Genomic DNA, 13,794 nt, shown 5'->3' on the forward strand with positions numbered 1-13,794 from the left:
ATATATTTTATCGTTCGGTCACACTGGCTTGGGGGCAAGACATAGGCGAAAATAGGAAAAGAAAATAAAATTGATACTGCAACAAACTCCAACACACTCAACGCATGCGAGTGCATTTACCAGCTGCACCTCATCATTCCGGGCTAGTGCAAACGACCAAAGCCGTAAAATCAATCGAGCTTAATGAAAACACCGCCGCTGTAATTCCGCGAACTGTGCGTATAACCACAAAAATTTTCTCTGCATTTGAGCCCAATTTTCGCGAGCCCGACTATATAGAACACACCAATCAGATACCAGATTGCCCGTGTGGGGTTTGTCACTACCTTTGCTGTTAGTCCAATATTATTGATGCTAGTTTCAAACGAGACCCCAACACCGAAACATAAAACGACAAACGATTACCACGTAAACAGCTGCATGCGCAAAGATAAAGTCTGATCGAAAATTAACTAGAGCCGCAATTCCGCCAGACGGTACCAGATCAGAGAGCTAGAGAGTGCTACGAAGATGTCCGCGGAGCGCGAAATTCCCGCTGAGGACAGCATTAAAGTTGTCTGCCGCTTCCGACCGCTCAACGACAGTGAGGAGAGGGCCGGCTCCAAGTTTGTCGTCAAATTCCCCAACAATGTCGAGGAGAACTGCATATCTATTGCGGTAAGTGTTGCACCGCACCTAACAACTAAAGTGATCCAGTCCACCGTCGGTGTTGCCTCCTCCACGCACACACATTTCCCTTTACTTTGTGTGTTATGCATTAATCTCTGCGTGCTGTCACGGCCCATGACGTCATGCCTAACATTAGACCGTGCGCTCCGTACATTACCCTTCCCCAGCAGTAGTGCCGTCGACCAATTGGAGCAGTTTTGGCTAATTAGTGCAAAGCTTGTGTATTCCCACATCCAGTGAGCGTGTCTCGAGCGAATGCCCACAGGCGGAAAACCATAAGAAATCCGAAATTACTTCAGATCAATAGTATATTTTGCAACAAATTGATTTTCCGCCCAAAGGCACAAAAAAAAGAGAGTGTGAGGAAGAGGGAGAGTGAAACGGGGTGTGTTTGTGTGTGTCTACTGTTAGGGAACGTCAAAGAAGAAAAGCCGAAAGCAAGGCAGCCCCCCACCCACAAGTTCAGTTCCACTTATGTCCAATCCACAGAAATTTGCATTGGTAACCTTCTCTGCAGCAGCGGCTCGACGTCTGGAGTTCCATCCAGTCCGCCTTCTATGCTTACCTCACTTACATTGTACCTGCCCCCTGTGTCTTTAGTATGGATGTGTGTGTGTGTTTGTGTGCCCTCCCATTGCCACCAGCTGCCGCCACACTCCACTCCACCAGCACCAGCAACAGTGACTCATGCACACGCAAACCACACAGAGAGGGGAACATAGGGCAATGGAATTCGCTGGTTTTTGGCGCTCATAAACAATATATGTATGTACATACTTGCACTGTATTACTGTATTGTGGAAACATTGAATTTTCACCATAACTCCACCTGTAAACGAACATTTTCCCAGAAATTCGTTTAGCAACAACAATAGTTTCCATTACCAGTTATGTTGCCACCAGCGAACTAGTTCTGTTGAAAAGATGGATTGCTGCTCATTAACCGCTATATGAACTGCTATTCTACAAAACAATGAACTTGCCGTAACGTAACCGAACCTTTTCACATAAAGGAGGTCCTGCAATAAACTAATAGGCCCACATATATATCCTCCCATAAGCGATCCAGTTCTTTTGTCGAACCATAAAAGTCAGCTCTATTACATACAAATACATACATACATGGAAGTACATGTGTATGCATGAATTTATCATTACTAACGCTTCTCGTTCGCTCTTTCTTCTGCTGCTCGTTATTCATTACTGCTTTCCTCCCATCCCATCCCATCCCATCTCAGCTCCGCTCTTTCTTTTTCTAATGCTCATAATTACAATCCGTTTCGCGGCCATGCGTTCAAAAATGATTTGAAAGCTGCCAGAGGTGGGGCAGCACGGGGGTAGGGTAAAAGCTGAAGATCGGCGAGAAATTTTTGGAGGGGAAATAACAACCTTAATACATCTCTCTCACACATACACACACAACTGTGTACATACCTTTTTCAGGGCAAAGTCTACCTGTTCGACAAAGTCTTCAAGCCGAATGCCTCCCAGGAGAAGGTTTACAACGAGGCGGCCAAGTCCATTGTCTCGGACGTCCTGGCCGGCTACAATGGAACGATATTCGCCTATGGCCAGACCTCGTCCGGCAAGACGCACACAATGGAGGGCGTCATTGGCGACTCGGCGAAGCAGGGCATTATTCCACGCATCGTCAATGATATCTTCAATCACATCTACGCCATGGAGGTGAATCTGGAGTTCCACATAAAGGTATCATACTATGAGATCTATATGGACAAGATTCGGGATCTGCTGGACGTGTCCAAGGTGAACCTGAGCGTGCACGAGGACAAGAATCGAGTGCCCTATGTGAAGGGTGCCACGGAGCGGTTCGTCTCCTCGCCAGAGGAAGTATTTGAGGTGATCGAAGAGGGCAAATCGAATCGTCATATTGCCGTAACAAGTGAGTGGGGAAATGGGCTTGTGCTAGTGGAGCTACCAATTCTAAAACGATTCATCCTTTTTAGACATGAACGAGCACTCCTCTCGATCCCACTCAGTATTTTTGATCAATGTGAAGCAGGAGAATCTGGAGAATCAGAAGAAACTGTCGGGTAAACTATATCTGGTCGATTTGGCCGGTTCCGAGAAGGTTTCCAAGACAGGAGCGGAGGGAACTGTGCTCGACGAGGCGAAGAACATCAACAAGTCGCTGTCGGCGTTGGGCAACGTGATCTCTGCGCTGGCTGATGGCAACAAAACGCACATACCCTATCGCGACTCGAAGCTGACGCGCATCCTGCAGGAGTCGCTGGGAGGCAACGCACGCACAACCATTGTCATCTGCTGCTCTCCGGCCAGCTTCAACGAGTCCGAGACGAAGTCTACGCTGGACTTTGGCCGGCGCGCCAAGACTGTGAAGAATGTGGTCTGCGTGAACGAGGAGCTCACCGCCGAAGAGTGGAAGCGGCGGTACGAAAAGGAGAAGGAGAAGAACGGGCGCCTCAAGGGCAAGGTGGAGAAGCTGGAGATAGAGCTGGCCCGTTGGCGGGCGGGAGAGACGGTCAAGGCCGAGGAGCAAATTAACATGGAAGATCTCATGGAGGCCAGCACGCCCAATCTGGAGGTGGAGGCAGCGCAGCAGAAGGCCGCCGAAGCGGCCAGCGCCGCTCAGAGGACGGCGGCCCTAGCCAATATGTCCGCGTCGGTGGCCGCCGATGAACGGGCTCGCCTGGCCACGGAGTGCGAACGTCTTTACCAGCAGCTGGACGACAAGGATGAGGAGATTAACCAGCAGAGCCAGTATGCCGAGCAGATGAAGGAGCAGGTCATGGAGCAGGAGGAGCTGATAGCCAATGCCCGGCGGGAGTATGAGGCTCTGCAGTCGGAGATGGCGCGCATCCAGCAGGAGAACGAGTCTGCCAAGGAAGAGGTTAAGGAAGTGCTGCAGGCCCTCGAGGAGCTGGCTGTCAACTATGATCAGAAATCGCAGGAGATCGAGAACAAGAACAAGGACATCGATGCCCTCAACGAAGAGCTGCAGCAAAAGCAGAGTGTGTTCAGTACCACCTCCACGGAGCTGCAGCAGCTCAAGGACATGTCCTCGCACCAGAAGAAGCGCATCACTGAGATGCTGACCAACCTGCTGCGCGATCTCGGTGAGGTGGGCCAGGCCATTGCCCCCGGCGACTCCGCCATCGACCTTAAGATGAGCACCCTAGCCGGCACAGATGCCACCAAAGTGGAGGAGGACTTCACCATGGCCCGCCTGTACATCAGCAAGATGAAGACTGAGGCGAAAAACATTGCTCAGCGCTGCGCCAACATGGAGGCACAGCAGTCGGATTCCAACAAGAAGATATTCGAGTACGAGAAGGATCTGGGCGAGTACCGTCTGCTCATCTCGCAGCACGAGGCGCGCATGAAGTCGCTGCAGGAGTCGATGCGGGAGGCGGAGAACAAGAAGAGGACACTCGAGGAACAGATCGATTCCCTGCGCGAGGAGTGCGCCAAGCTGAAGGCGGCCGAGCACGTGTCCGCCGTCAATGCCGAAGAGAAGCAGCGCGCCGAGGAGCTGCGCTCCATGTTCGACTCGCAAATGGACGAGCTGCGCGAGGCCCACACCAAGCAGGTGTCCGAGCTGCGGGACGAGATCTCCGCCAAGCAGCACGAAATGAACGAGATGAAGGATGTGCACCAGAAGCTGCTGCTGGCCCACCAACAGATGACCGCCGACTACGAGAAGGTCAAGCAGGACGAGGCCCAGAAATCCAACGAACTGCAGAATATGATTCTCACCAGCGAGCGACGGGAGCAGGCGCGCAAGGACCTCAAGGGCCTCGAGGACACCGTGGCCAAGGAACTGCAGACACTGCACAATCTCCGCAAGCTCTTCGTTCAAGATTTACAGGTAAGCCCCATTACATCCTTAGTTTACCTTTCTTTCAATTGAAAAACTGACCTTTCAAACAATATTTTATTGTAGCAACGAATCCGAAAGAATGTGGTCAACGAGGAGAGCGAGGAGGATGGCGGCTCGTTGGCACAGAAGCAGAAGATATCCTTCCTGGAGAACAACCTCGATCAGCTGACCAAGGTGCACAAACAGCTGGTGCGCGACAACGCCGACCTGCGCTGTGAGCTGCCCAAGCTGGAGAAGCGTCTGCGCACGACAATGGAACGGGTAAAGGCCCTGGAGACGGCGCTAAAGGAGGCAAAGGAGGGTGCTATGAGGGATCGCAAGCGCTACCAGTACGAAGTGGATCGGATCAAGGAGGCGGTGCGTCAGAAGCACCTGGGGCGACGGGGACCGCAGGCACAAATCGCCAAGCCCATCAGAGCGGGCCAGGGCGCCATTGCCATACGAGGCGGTGGCGCTGTCGGTGGTGCAGCATCGCAGCTATCCAACAACTCGTAAATTCACACGCTCCACCCATGCACCACCACCACCAACACGCACCCCGTCGCCGCCCAGTCCATCTCCGCTTTAAACTACAAAAACTAAATGGATTGATTACGTTATACATACTTAAAATAATTGATATTGCCTTTCGCTTAAAGAGATGTCGTTTCGCGATCATGTGCAGCGCTTTAAATATATATATATATACATTAATAAAATATAAACATACATATAATATAATTAATTGAAAGAGTGGAAAACGGAAAACAATTAACTAAATTTTACAAAAGCAAAAAAAAAACCCACAGATATTTAAGGACATCTATTTTACGTTTAAGAATATTTATAAACTTTTCAAAACATAAAACTAAATAAAAGTCGCAGACAAATTAATTGCAGAGTTCCAAATTTATTCTCTTTCTAGCTAAATTATTTAAGGTGCTATAAGTATTGCATAGGCGGTCAAGTTGTGTAAACCTAAATGTATCTATAGTCGCATGTGGTAACCACTTCCACCCGCATTGTGATGCTCCCAGGCCTCTCGTGTGCTGACCTGCCACTCGTACCACACTTTGTCCGCGTCAACGCAGCGCCAGAACTTCACTGAGATTGTCTGCCCCTTCTTGAGAGTCCTCGGATGCTGAAAAGAACACACAATTATAGCGATTAGCCATTCTGACCAGGGTCCACACCCCATCACTTACTGTGGGAAAGAACATGGGAAACCATGAGAACATGCCGGGCGTGTGCGTCAGCGGATTGATGCTCAGGCGGATATCCTTATAAAGTATTGTATCGAAATAGCCGCCAATGCCATGCAGCACACAGTCTTTTTGGGCAGTGAATGAGATCTCCTTGCAGCGTGTATTGTCAATGGGCTCCACGCGATTCGGATGCACGAATTCGAACAGCGTCTGGGGATTGTCAATGTGATAGATGTTCTTCAGCAGTGACACATAGCCATAGTCGAAGGCTGGAACGGTGCTGACCAACTGGCTAACATTCTGATGCAGCACTGCCGACATTATCGGATTGATATACGACGTTGACTTGCAGGGTATGCTTAAGCCATCTGCCTTGAGTAGCTTCAAGGCGCCATCGAGGCACTCTGGCGACAATTCGTTGTCCCCAAACGAACCAAGCAGCTCAGAGACGAGGATGTCAGCCAGCTCAGGAGGTGAAAAGTCGCGCATGTCCTTGGAGAATATGTGCACATCTAAATTAGAATTAAAATTAGGTTTACTTATATCCGGTTTTTACTCTCTGTTGCTTACCTTTGTCCTCCCAAAGCGTCTTTACCATATGGGAAAGGGTGCGAATGGCACTGGTATTCTTTTCGATGATGTAGAGCCTCACCTTTCGCTTTGTCAGTTCCGAGGCATTGAAAATGGCCCTCGCAATAGGACCGCGTCCTCCACCCAGCAACATCACAACGGTCTGCAGATTGAATGTCATGGATTAATGGGAATTTTGAGCACAATTAAAGTGAACTTATCTTACCAGCTTGTTTGGGGCATCTTTTTCGCTTACTCGATCGATGAGGGCCGCTTGAACCGCGTTCTGGTAGAGTTTATACTTCACCGGATCCGACTCGAACACCTCGTATGTATAGCTATCCAGATTATCGCAGAGCGGTTGCAGTGGTATCTCCAGAACGTTTTCATAGCTAATGGGGGAAAGGGTTTAGCGTGCGTATGATGTGATTCTACTCCACCTACCTGTTCAGAATGTGGCTGTCATTGTTGTCATTGGCGAGCTTTCTTAAATAATCGGCGTACTGGGAAATGAACATGTCATTGGGATTGGCGGAGACTATTATGTTGGCCCGTGCCGCCAGAAAAAGGCCAATGATTATCTGCCACTGCTTCTGCAGGACATGGTAGTTGGATTTGTTTCGGATGAACAGAGTAGACGGAACGATAATTGCTTCGATGGGCTCGCCTAGCCATCGACGAACCGTCTCCTTACTGGGAAGATCCAAGTCCTTCAGCTCAATTACAACTTTCACTTTGCTGCTGTGCTTGACGGCAAAGCGCAGGCTATTCCACCAAGTCCATGGATCATTCGCATCCGCCGCGGCTATGTCCGCATCTGTGGCGTCTTTGCGATGCTCGAAGCTACCCATCTCTGGGTTGCTGATGGGTACCTGTATAAACCAGTTTCCTGAATGGAAATCGAACGGATACATTTTAAATTTGATTCGGTTTTTGGAGGCTTTCGTTCATCACCTTTCGTTTTGGCCTTTACGATCTCGGCCAGATTGTCGATATTTGGTCCCCGCAATCGCTTCATCATGCTGCCAACATTCTGCAAATGCTCCGCCCATGCTATATCTCGGAGGAGGATCTGTTTGGAATGCTCGCGTAGCTTGGGGCTCGGGGAATCGACATCCACATCGGACAGCATGAAAATCATCTTCGAGTTCCAGTCGACGGCGTTCAGTAACGTGCCCGGGTATGTGGGGTCCGTCTCATATGGGTCCAGGGGCACCATATTGGCGTTGATCGGTGTGGCCACCACATTGTAGTTGTTAGCATTGGCATATTGTATTTGTTTTGGTATGCTATTAGTGCACTCGTGGAGAAGACAAACGTAGAAATTCATCTTTAAATTTAAGTCGTCAAAAAACGCGGTGACTGCCGGCTGAAGTCTGATAGTGTGACCGCGGATTTATTGATAAAATATACCGTTGGACCCTCAGAAACATACCGAAATATACCTACTCATTTTCAAAATGTACCGAAAATATAGCGAGAATAAAAACGAACTTAACCCACTTAACCCCGCTCTTTTTAAACAGGTGAAAACCGCGGAAAATAATATTGTTTCTAAATTCAACTTGTAGATCCATTCTAATCGTTCCTCTTAACTCACACAACAAAAATGATCACGATATCTTTCCCCTGAACCCCTTAAAAAAATCGTGCTCCAGGAAGAGATGAATCTTTTTTTTGTAGAAAACTATACCTCAGGGAGTATATATTTCAGTAGTAGCTTTCCCGATTCGGAACATAACCAAAGACTAATAACTAACATTGAAATTCGTTTAGGCGTTAATAATTTCAGTGATCTGAGCTCATGCTAATCGCGTTTAGTCGCTGACACGGGCATAGACGACAACCGTACGTGATGGGCTGTAGACCTCAATGAAGTTGGACCGACCTGCGTATCCTTCCGGGTCGGAGCGATGCTTGACATTGCCATCGATGCGGCTGTGGCCGCCAAAGATAGGATCGTCCGAGGAGAGCACCGCCTGGTAGGTGCCAGCCCAGTTGGTGCCCACGCGATAGCCAGTAAAGCTCTGATGTATATGGAAGTTAAAGACGAAGACCAGGCCGGCACGCTCAAAGGCGATGATCTTGTCGCCCTCGTGCTTCCAGCTGACGTAGGCGGGTCCGGAATGCAGCCACCCATAGCGTTGCTCCGCCTCGTTCATGGCCCGATCGAACTCATTGAGGTATTTGTACTTCAACATGTTGTCGTCCACCAGGTTCCACTGGCGGCGGGCATAGTGATACGAATCGTTGTTGCCCACGCGGGGGAAATCCAGCCACTCGGGATGTCCAAACTCATTGCCCATGAAGTTCAGATAGGCCTCTCCACCGAGGGCGTGTGTGATCAGGCGTATCATCTTGTGCAGCGCCAGGCCACGATCGATAATCAAAGTGGAGTCCGACTGTGTGGACATGTGCGTGTACATCTCTTTGTCCATCAACCAGAAGGCGATGGTCTTGTCCCCGACGAGGGCCTGATCGTGTGACTCTGCGTACGCCACCGTGTTCTCCATCCAGCGGCGATTGGTTAGGGTGTGTACCACGTCCCCCATGCTCCACTGGTCGTCGCTCTGCTCCTTGAGCAGCTCTATCCACTTGTCCGGTATGGCCATGCCCAGGCGATAGTCGAAACCAATGCCTCCCTCCGAGACGGGACGGCACAGCGTTGGCATTCCCGAGACATCCTACAGAGGATGGAAATTTGAAAGGAAATTAGCCAGCGGTCAGACCAGCAGCAGCGCTAGGGACCGACTTACCTCCGCAATGGTGATAACCTCTGGGTCCAGCGTGTGCAGCATATGATTGGCCAGGCCCAGATAGTTGAGGGCATCCGTGTCGACATTCAGGCCAAAGTACTCATTGTAGTCGCCGCTGAAGCCCTCGCCAATGCCCCGCGAATGGTACAGCATTGAGGTGACGCCATCGAAGCGGTAGCCATCAAAGTTGTACTCGTCGTGCCACCAGCGCAGGTTGGACAGCAGGAAACGCAGCACTTCGTACTCCACATAGTTGAACAGACGACTGTCCCACAGGGAGTGCTCGCCACGGGCTCCGTCGTGGAAGAAGCAGCTGTTGGTGCCGTCAAACTGGTTCAATCCATCCTGCACATTCTTCGAAGCATGCGAGTGGACCACATCCAACAGGACGTAGAGGCCTTGGGAATGGGCCACATCAATCATTCGCTTCAGCTGCTCCGGATTGCCGCATCGGCTGGACGCGGCATAGAAGCTGGTCACCTGGTAGCCAAAGCTGGCGTAGTAGGCGTGCTCCATGACGGCCATCACCTGGATGCAGTTATACCCCTGCCGCTTGATGCGGGGCACAATGCGATCGGCAAACTCATCGTAGGTGCCCACGCGTGGCTCCTGCGACGCAATGCCCACATGGCACTCGTAAATCCTCAAGGACTTGGGCCTGGCTGGACGGGAATGCTGGCGCTGGTAGCGCTCCGATTCTGGTGGCTGCCACACGTACTGCTTGTAGTTAACTCCCTGGTTGGCCTCCTTGGGCGGCTGCACCACATACTTGGCCCAGGGCGACAGGCGATCCAGCAAATGGTCAGAATGGTTCCGTATGATGATCTTAATCTCGCTCAGATGCTTGATCTGTGGACTGCCGTCTGCATTGGGGGGCAAATGCAGTTCCCACTTGCCAAAGTCAAGTTTCCTGAAGGGATGCGACTCCCAGTGCCAGTTGTCTGTGGGGGGAGGTGGGGCAATCATTAGTTCTGTTGGCCACATCTGGGACAAGTGTCCTCCTACTTACTGAAGTCGCCTGCCAGATAGACATTCTTGGCGCCCGGTGCCCACTCACGAGCAATCACCGAGTTGTCCGGCTGAAAGTGCAGGCCGTAGTATTTGTATCCCTGCGTGAACTGGTCCATACCGCCATCGCCTTGGTTGATCTTGTCCAGCCACTCCTGGAGTACGCCGTGTCTGCAAAGGAAGTGGGTTCTCAATACGCGCAAGGGGAAAAATCTCAAACGACAAACAGTTCAGATCTGCATAGCATTGTAAAGATAAAGATCGCATAGTACGGAGCAGCCGTGACACAATTTCGGGAGCCAACCCGGAAAGGCGGCGGCCAAGGACAAGATCATCATCCATGCTCCAAACACGCCGGCAACACGCAGCGGATCCAACAGATACATCGCATAAAATTAGTTTAACAAACACACCCGCCGCACACACGCACATTCACACGCACGGTGGCAACAAACACCGGTGGTGACCTTCTAATGACATTGCCAACACAGTTTTTCCAACTGCATGTCACACACATGCATGGCGTTGATATGCAACTGATATGATTATGCATCTGCGACCGGCACTGGACAACAGCATTGCGGTGTGGACAGGCATGTAAGGTGCGGCTTATCAGTCGCGCACATAAAGCCGGCGCCAACCTTGGATTATATGACCTGCGGGCAGCGGGCGGACTAACTTACCGTCGTCGAATCTCACGTTCGAAAGGCCTCAAGTAGCCATCCGTTGAGAATAGCTTCTCGATGTCCTTAACCTTCACATTCATGGCGTCGCCCATGTCGGAAGGCGCAATCAGAAGACGAAAACAGAAGAACACAGAGCAGAAACTATGTATATATAGCTCCCACGAACGACGGCGACAAACTGTGATGCTTTATCAGCCTGCACCACATACAAAAGCTTACTAGCTCGGGGAGCTTTTTTAGGAGCAAACCACCAGCTGTTATTGCAAGTTTTCTTTTTATTTTCATTCGCGCATATAAACAACAAAGCAATGCTTCACGGACGGATTGCAATGCATGTTTTTCCGCCTGATAACAGAGTACATATATGTTTAGTATATATAGACCTAATTGGCCTCGATCTGATTGATGATTTGATTGCATTTACGGTTGACATATTTGAACCGGCATCGAATCGAAGCGTCATATGCAAACATGATGAGATAATGCTGTGTTGTCGTCAAGTGCCATTACATCTTCCAAATATATGTAGTATGTTTGAAAGTCAAAAGGTTTTAAGCGCTCGATTCGACTTTAATAAAGAAATTTAATTTAATTCTATGCCCCACCAACAAATCTCTGCTTCCAGAGCCATATAAACGATGAATTCTTAAATGTAGACGGAATCCATTAAAATGTAGTGCAATGCTGGTCGAAGTTGACAAATGAAGCAAGTGGGATGGTTCATCATAGTTGAACTAAAATATCCCATACTGATCAGGACGTTTTCAATTAACACTAATACACACAAACACACACACAGAAACATGCAACAAGTCCTCTATGTACGATCTAAAGGACGGCGCTGCTAACATTCTCGATGATCTCAAAGGCGGCCGAAATCTCCGACTCTTCCAGCAGACGATTCACGGCAATTCGTATACTGGGACGCACCGGCTTGCGTTCCCTATTATACAGGTAGGCTGCCTCCACGATAGCCACACCTCGGGCAATACACTGCGGATGGAGAAATTGTTAGACTACATTTTGAAGAGACTGCAAGAGGAGCAACCATACCTTATCGGCCACCTCTGTGAGGAGCTTCTGCTCCGCCTCGATGTTTTCTCCAGGAAGAGCCAAATACAAGTGCTTCACGGGGGACAACTCGTCCCCGCACAGGCGCAGCTTGGAGAAATGCGAAAAGATTTGATGCAACAACCTGGCCTTGGTCTGCAATTGCTCAAAGATTTGCGGCTCCCGCTCGAAACGATCCAGGGCAGAAATTGCAGCTTGGGTCAGCATTGGCGGCAGCGAGGCTGAAAATATGTAGCCCAGGCCAGAGAGACGCTGATGCTCGGCTATAAAATGTGAGCCCACACAGAAACCACCAATGGTGGCCATGGATCCCTCCATTCCAGCGGATATCAGATCGATTTCATTTCGCTAATTGAAACGAAGAGATAAGTTTGCTTTCTTTATGAAAAGTCCTTTACTTACGTCGATATTGAAGTGCTCGGTGACACCTCGTCCGCCTTTGCCCAGCGTGCCAAAGGAAATGCTCTCATCGATGAAAATACGCAGTTTGTATTGCTTGCGCAGAGCCACGAGCTGGGGAAGCGGACAAATCTCGCCCGTATTCATGTAGATGCCCTCTGCAACAAGGAAGCGGCGCGTCTTCAGAGCCTTCTTGGGGTTCTTCTGATCACGCTTCTCTTGCTCGACCAGCAGCCGTTCAAGATCTTTCACATCGTTGTGTTTAAAGAATACGATCGTGCTGCGAGACGCATCCAGTCCCTTCTGGATGGAAAAGTTGACAGCATCATCTCTGGAAAGGTAGAGCTGTTGAAATACCTACTTGTAGCCAATTTTCAGAAATTACTTACACAAATATAATGTCCCCACGCTTGGCATATGCAGGAATGGCGCTTGCCACCGTCGAAAAGCCATAGGAATACACAATAGCTTCCTCAAGGTCCATGAACTTGGCAATACGCTCCTCCAGCTCCAAGTGCACATCCATAGTGCCATAGAAACCGCGAGGACCACACGATCCGACGCCGTATTTGCGCAAAGACTTGCAGGCCTCCTCCAGAATATCCTGGTCTTCGAGGAAACCCAAGTAATTGTGCGAGCCCAGATTGAGGCAGTCGTTTCCATCGACGTTGATGCGCTTGCCCACTTTGGACGCCACCAAGCGGGTGCGTAGCAAAGGATGATTTGGATCGGTATCCCCCACCAAGGGTTCTGGCTCATAGTTCTCAATTATAAAGTCCTCCTCCTCTTTGGTAAAGCGACGACGCCGCCCACCGCCACGTTTATGGAGGAGCAGCCAGATGACGGTAATGAGCAGGAATATTTCTAGAACAATTGCAAACGTGGGTGTCTGTCCCAAGAGGAAATGTTTATCCCATGACGAAGGTATACAAATTATAGGGGTTGGCATACTCACATTGCGAAAGATGGTCCCGATCTCGTTGAACAATTGAATCACCGCCATTTTGTGAGGTTCAGTTCTTTCTTCGTTCTGTGGAAAATCAATTGAAACCACCCTTAATTTCGGACTGCTCTGGTATGTGTCATCAAGCGACGCATTCTTATCGCAATTGTAGTACATCCATGTATGAATGTACATATCGGGAATGTCTATGTACACGAATGTACTTACAAGCGGATTTATGTATGTATAATTCTAGCAAATATATGATCATTACCTAGCTGATAATCGTTTCGTTTCGCTAGTGGCTGGCCTGCTATTTCTTTGCCTTATTTTCTAGATAAAAGCGTGCACAGAATTGTGCCGCTCAACGCAATCAGCTGAACAAAAAAAGCAATGGTATTCCAGTCGCGGGATTTTGGTTTGATTCTGATTTGATTTCAATCAATTAAAATGATCGTAATTTAGATCTATAATGCAAGAAAGAATAAAGGGAAAGGATAAATGTTATCACTCGAAGAGCTTTGACACCATTCCTGCCAAAATCGATGTTAGTCAGCACCAAATTGTACCTTGAAAGTATAAATAATTCTCAGAGCGCTGCTGACAGTGCATTTAAAAAGCCAATCATAACAAATTTCTATCGCTC

General features: G+C 49.3%; 4 protein-coding genes across 4 annotated transcripts; 1 reads left to right on the top strand and 3 right to left on the bottom strand.

The window, feature by feature from the left end:
• The first annotated feature begins 8 nt into the window (after window positions 1-8).
• LOC111073877 (kinesin heavy chain) lies at window positions 9-5,103 on the top strand. The gene is made up of 4 exons (XM_022366427.2): window positions 9-657; window positions 2,113-2,572; window positions 2,637-4,519; window positions 4,595-5,103. The coding sequence occupies exons 1-4, from the start codon at window positions 511-513 to the stop codon at window positions 5,024-5,026; spliced, it is 2,922 nt and encodes a 973-aa protein (XP_022222119.1). The 5' UTR covers window positions 9-510; the 3' UTR covers window positions 5,027-5,103.
• A 291-nt stretch (window positions 5,104-5,394) lies between these two features.
• Window positions 5,395-7,687, bottom strand: LOC111073879 (protein arginine N-methyltransferase 5). The gene is made up of 6 exons (XM_022366429.2): window positions 7,240-7,687; window positions 6,730-7,174; window positions 6,512-6,677; window positions 6,286-6,448; window positions 5,716-6,227; window positions 5,395-5,651 (listed from the first exon to the last, which is right to left on the bottom strand). The coding sequence occupies exons 1-6, from the start codon at window positions 7,613-7,615 to the stop codon at window positions 5,499-5,501; spliced, it is 1,815 nt and encodes a 604-aa protein (XP_022222121.2). The 5' UTR covers window positions 7,616-7,687; the 3' UTR covers window positions 5,395-5,498.
• A 365-nt stretch (window positions 7,688-8,052) lies between these two features.
• Window positions 8,053-10,924, bottom strand: LOC111073878 (1,4-alpha-glucan-branching enzyme). Its single transcript, XM_022366428.2, has 4 exons — window positions 10,733-10,924; window positions 10,051-10,220; window positions 9,042-9,982; window positions 8,053-8,969 (listed from the first exon to the last, which is right to left on the bottom strand). The coding sequence occupies exons 1-4, from the start codon at window positions 10,825-10,827 to the stop codon at window positions 8,103-8,105; spliced, it is 2,073 nt and encodes a 690-aa protein (XP_022222120.2). The 5' UTR covers window positions 10,828-10,924; the 3' UTR covers window positions 8,053-8,102.
• Window positions 10,925-11,292: 368 nt separating this feature from the next.
• On the bottom strand, window positions 11,293-13,529 carry LOC111073828 (serine palmitoyltransferase 1). The gene is made up of 6 exons (XM_041593145.1): window positions 13,423-13,529; window positions 13,161-13,235; window positions 12,595-13,094; window positions 12,209-12,536; window positions 11,789-12,154; window positions 11,293-11,728 (listed from the first exon to the last, which is right to left on the bottom strand). Exons 2-6 carry the CDS (start codon window positions 13,206-13,208, stop codon window positions 11,564-11,566), a joined length of 1,407 nt encoding a protein of 468 aa, XP_041449079.1. The 5' UTR covers window positions 13,209-13,235; window positions 13,423-13,529; the 3' UTR covers window positions 11,293-11,563.
• Between the last annotated feature and the right edge of the window lie 265 nt (window positions 13,530-13,794).

The sequence above is a fragment of the Drosophila obscura genome, unplaced genomic scaffold (assembly GCF_018151105.1).
Source record: "Drosophila obscura isolate BZ-5 IFL unplaced genomic scaffold, ASM1815110v1 contig_186, whole genome shotgun sequence".
Taxonomy (NCBI): domain Eukaryota; kingdom Metazoa; phylum Arthropoda; class Insecta; order Diptera; family Drosophilidae; genus Drosophila; species Drosophila obscura.

Excerpts from the sequence above, each read along its gene's own strand:
- LOC111073877 (XM_022366427.2), top strand. The coding sequence starts at position 511 with ATGTCCGCGGAGCGCGAAATTCCCGCTGAGGACAGCATTAAAGTTGTC. Across the intron at positions 658-2,112 it reads AGAACTGCATATCTATTGCG|GGCAAAGTCTACCTGTTCGA; the intron begins GTAAGTGTTGCA and ends TACCTTTTTCAG. Across the intron at positions 4,520-4,594 it reads TCTTCGTTCAAGATTTACAG|CAACGAATCCGAAAGAATGT; the intron begins GTAAGCCCCATT and ends ATTTTATTGTAG.
- LOC111073879 (XM_022366429.2), bottom strand. The coding sequence starts at position 7,615 with ATGAATTTCTACGTTTGTCTTCTCCACGAGTGCACTAATAGCATACCA. Across the intron at positions 7,175-7,239 it reads CGTAAAGGCCAAAACGAAAG|GAAACTGGTTTATACAGGTA; the intron begins GTGATGAACGAA and ends ATTTCCATTCAG. Across the intron at positions 6,678-6,729 it reads GACAGCCACATTCTGAACAG|CTATGAAAACGTTCTGGAGA; the intron begins GTAGGTGGAGTA and ends TTCCCCCATTAG.
- LOC111073878 (XM_022366428.2), bottom strand. The coding sequence starts at position 10,827 with ATGGGCGACGCCATGAATGTGAAGGTTAAGGACATCGAGAAGCTATTC. Across the intron at positions 10,221-10,732 it reads GAACGTGAGATTCGACGACG|ACACGGCGTACTCCAGGAGT; the intron begins GTAAGTTAGTCC and ends CTTCCTTTGCAG. Across the intron at positions 8,970-9,041 it reads AGGTTATCACCATTGCGGAG|GATGTCTCGGGAATGCCAAC; the intron begins GTAAGTCGGTCC and ends CATCCTCTGTAG.
- LOC111073828 (XM_041593145.1), bottom strand. The coding sequence starts at position 13,208 with ATGGCGGTGATTCAATTGTTCAACGAGATCGGGACCATCTTTCGCAAT. Across the intron at positions 12,537-12,594 it reads CGTGGGGACATTATATTTGT|AGATGATGCTGTCAACTTTT; the intron begins GTAAGTAATTTC and ends CTACCTTTCCAG. Across the intron at positions 11,729-11,788 it reads TCACAGAGGTGGCCGATAAG|TGTATTGCCCGAGGTGTGGC; the intron begins GTATGGTTGCTC and ends CTCCATCCGCAG.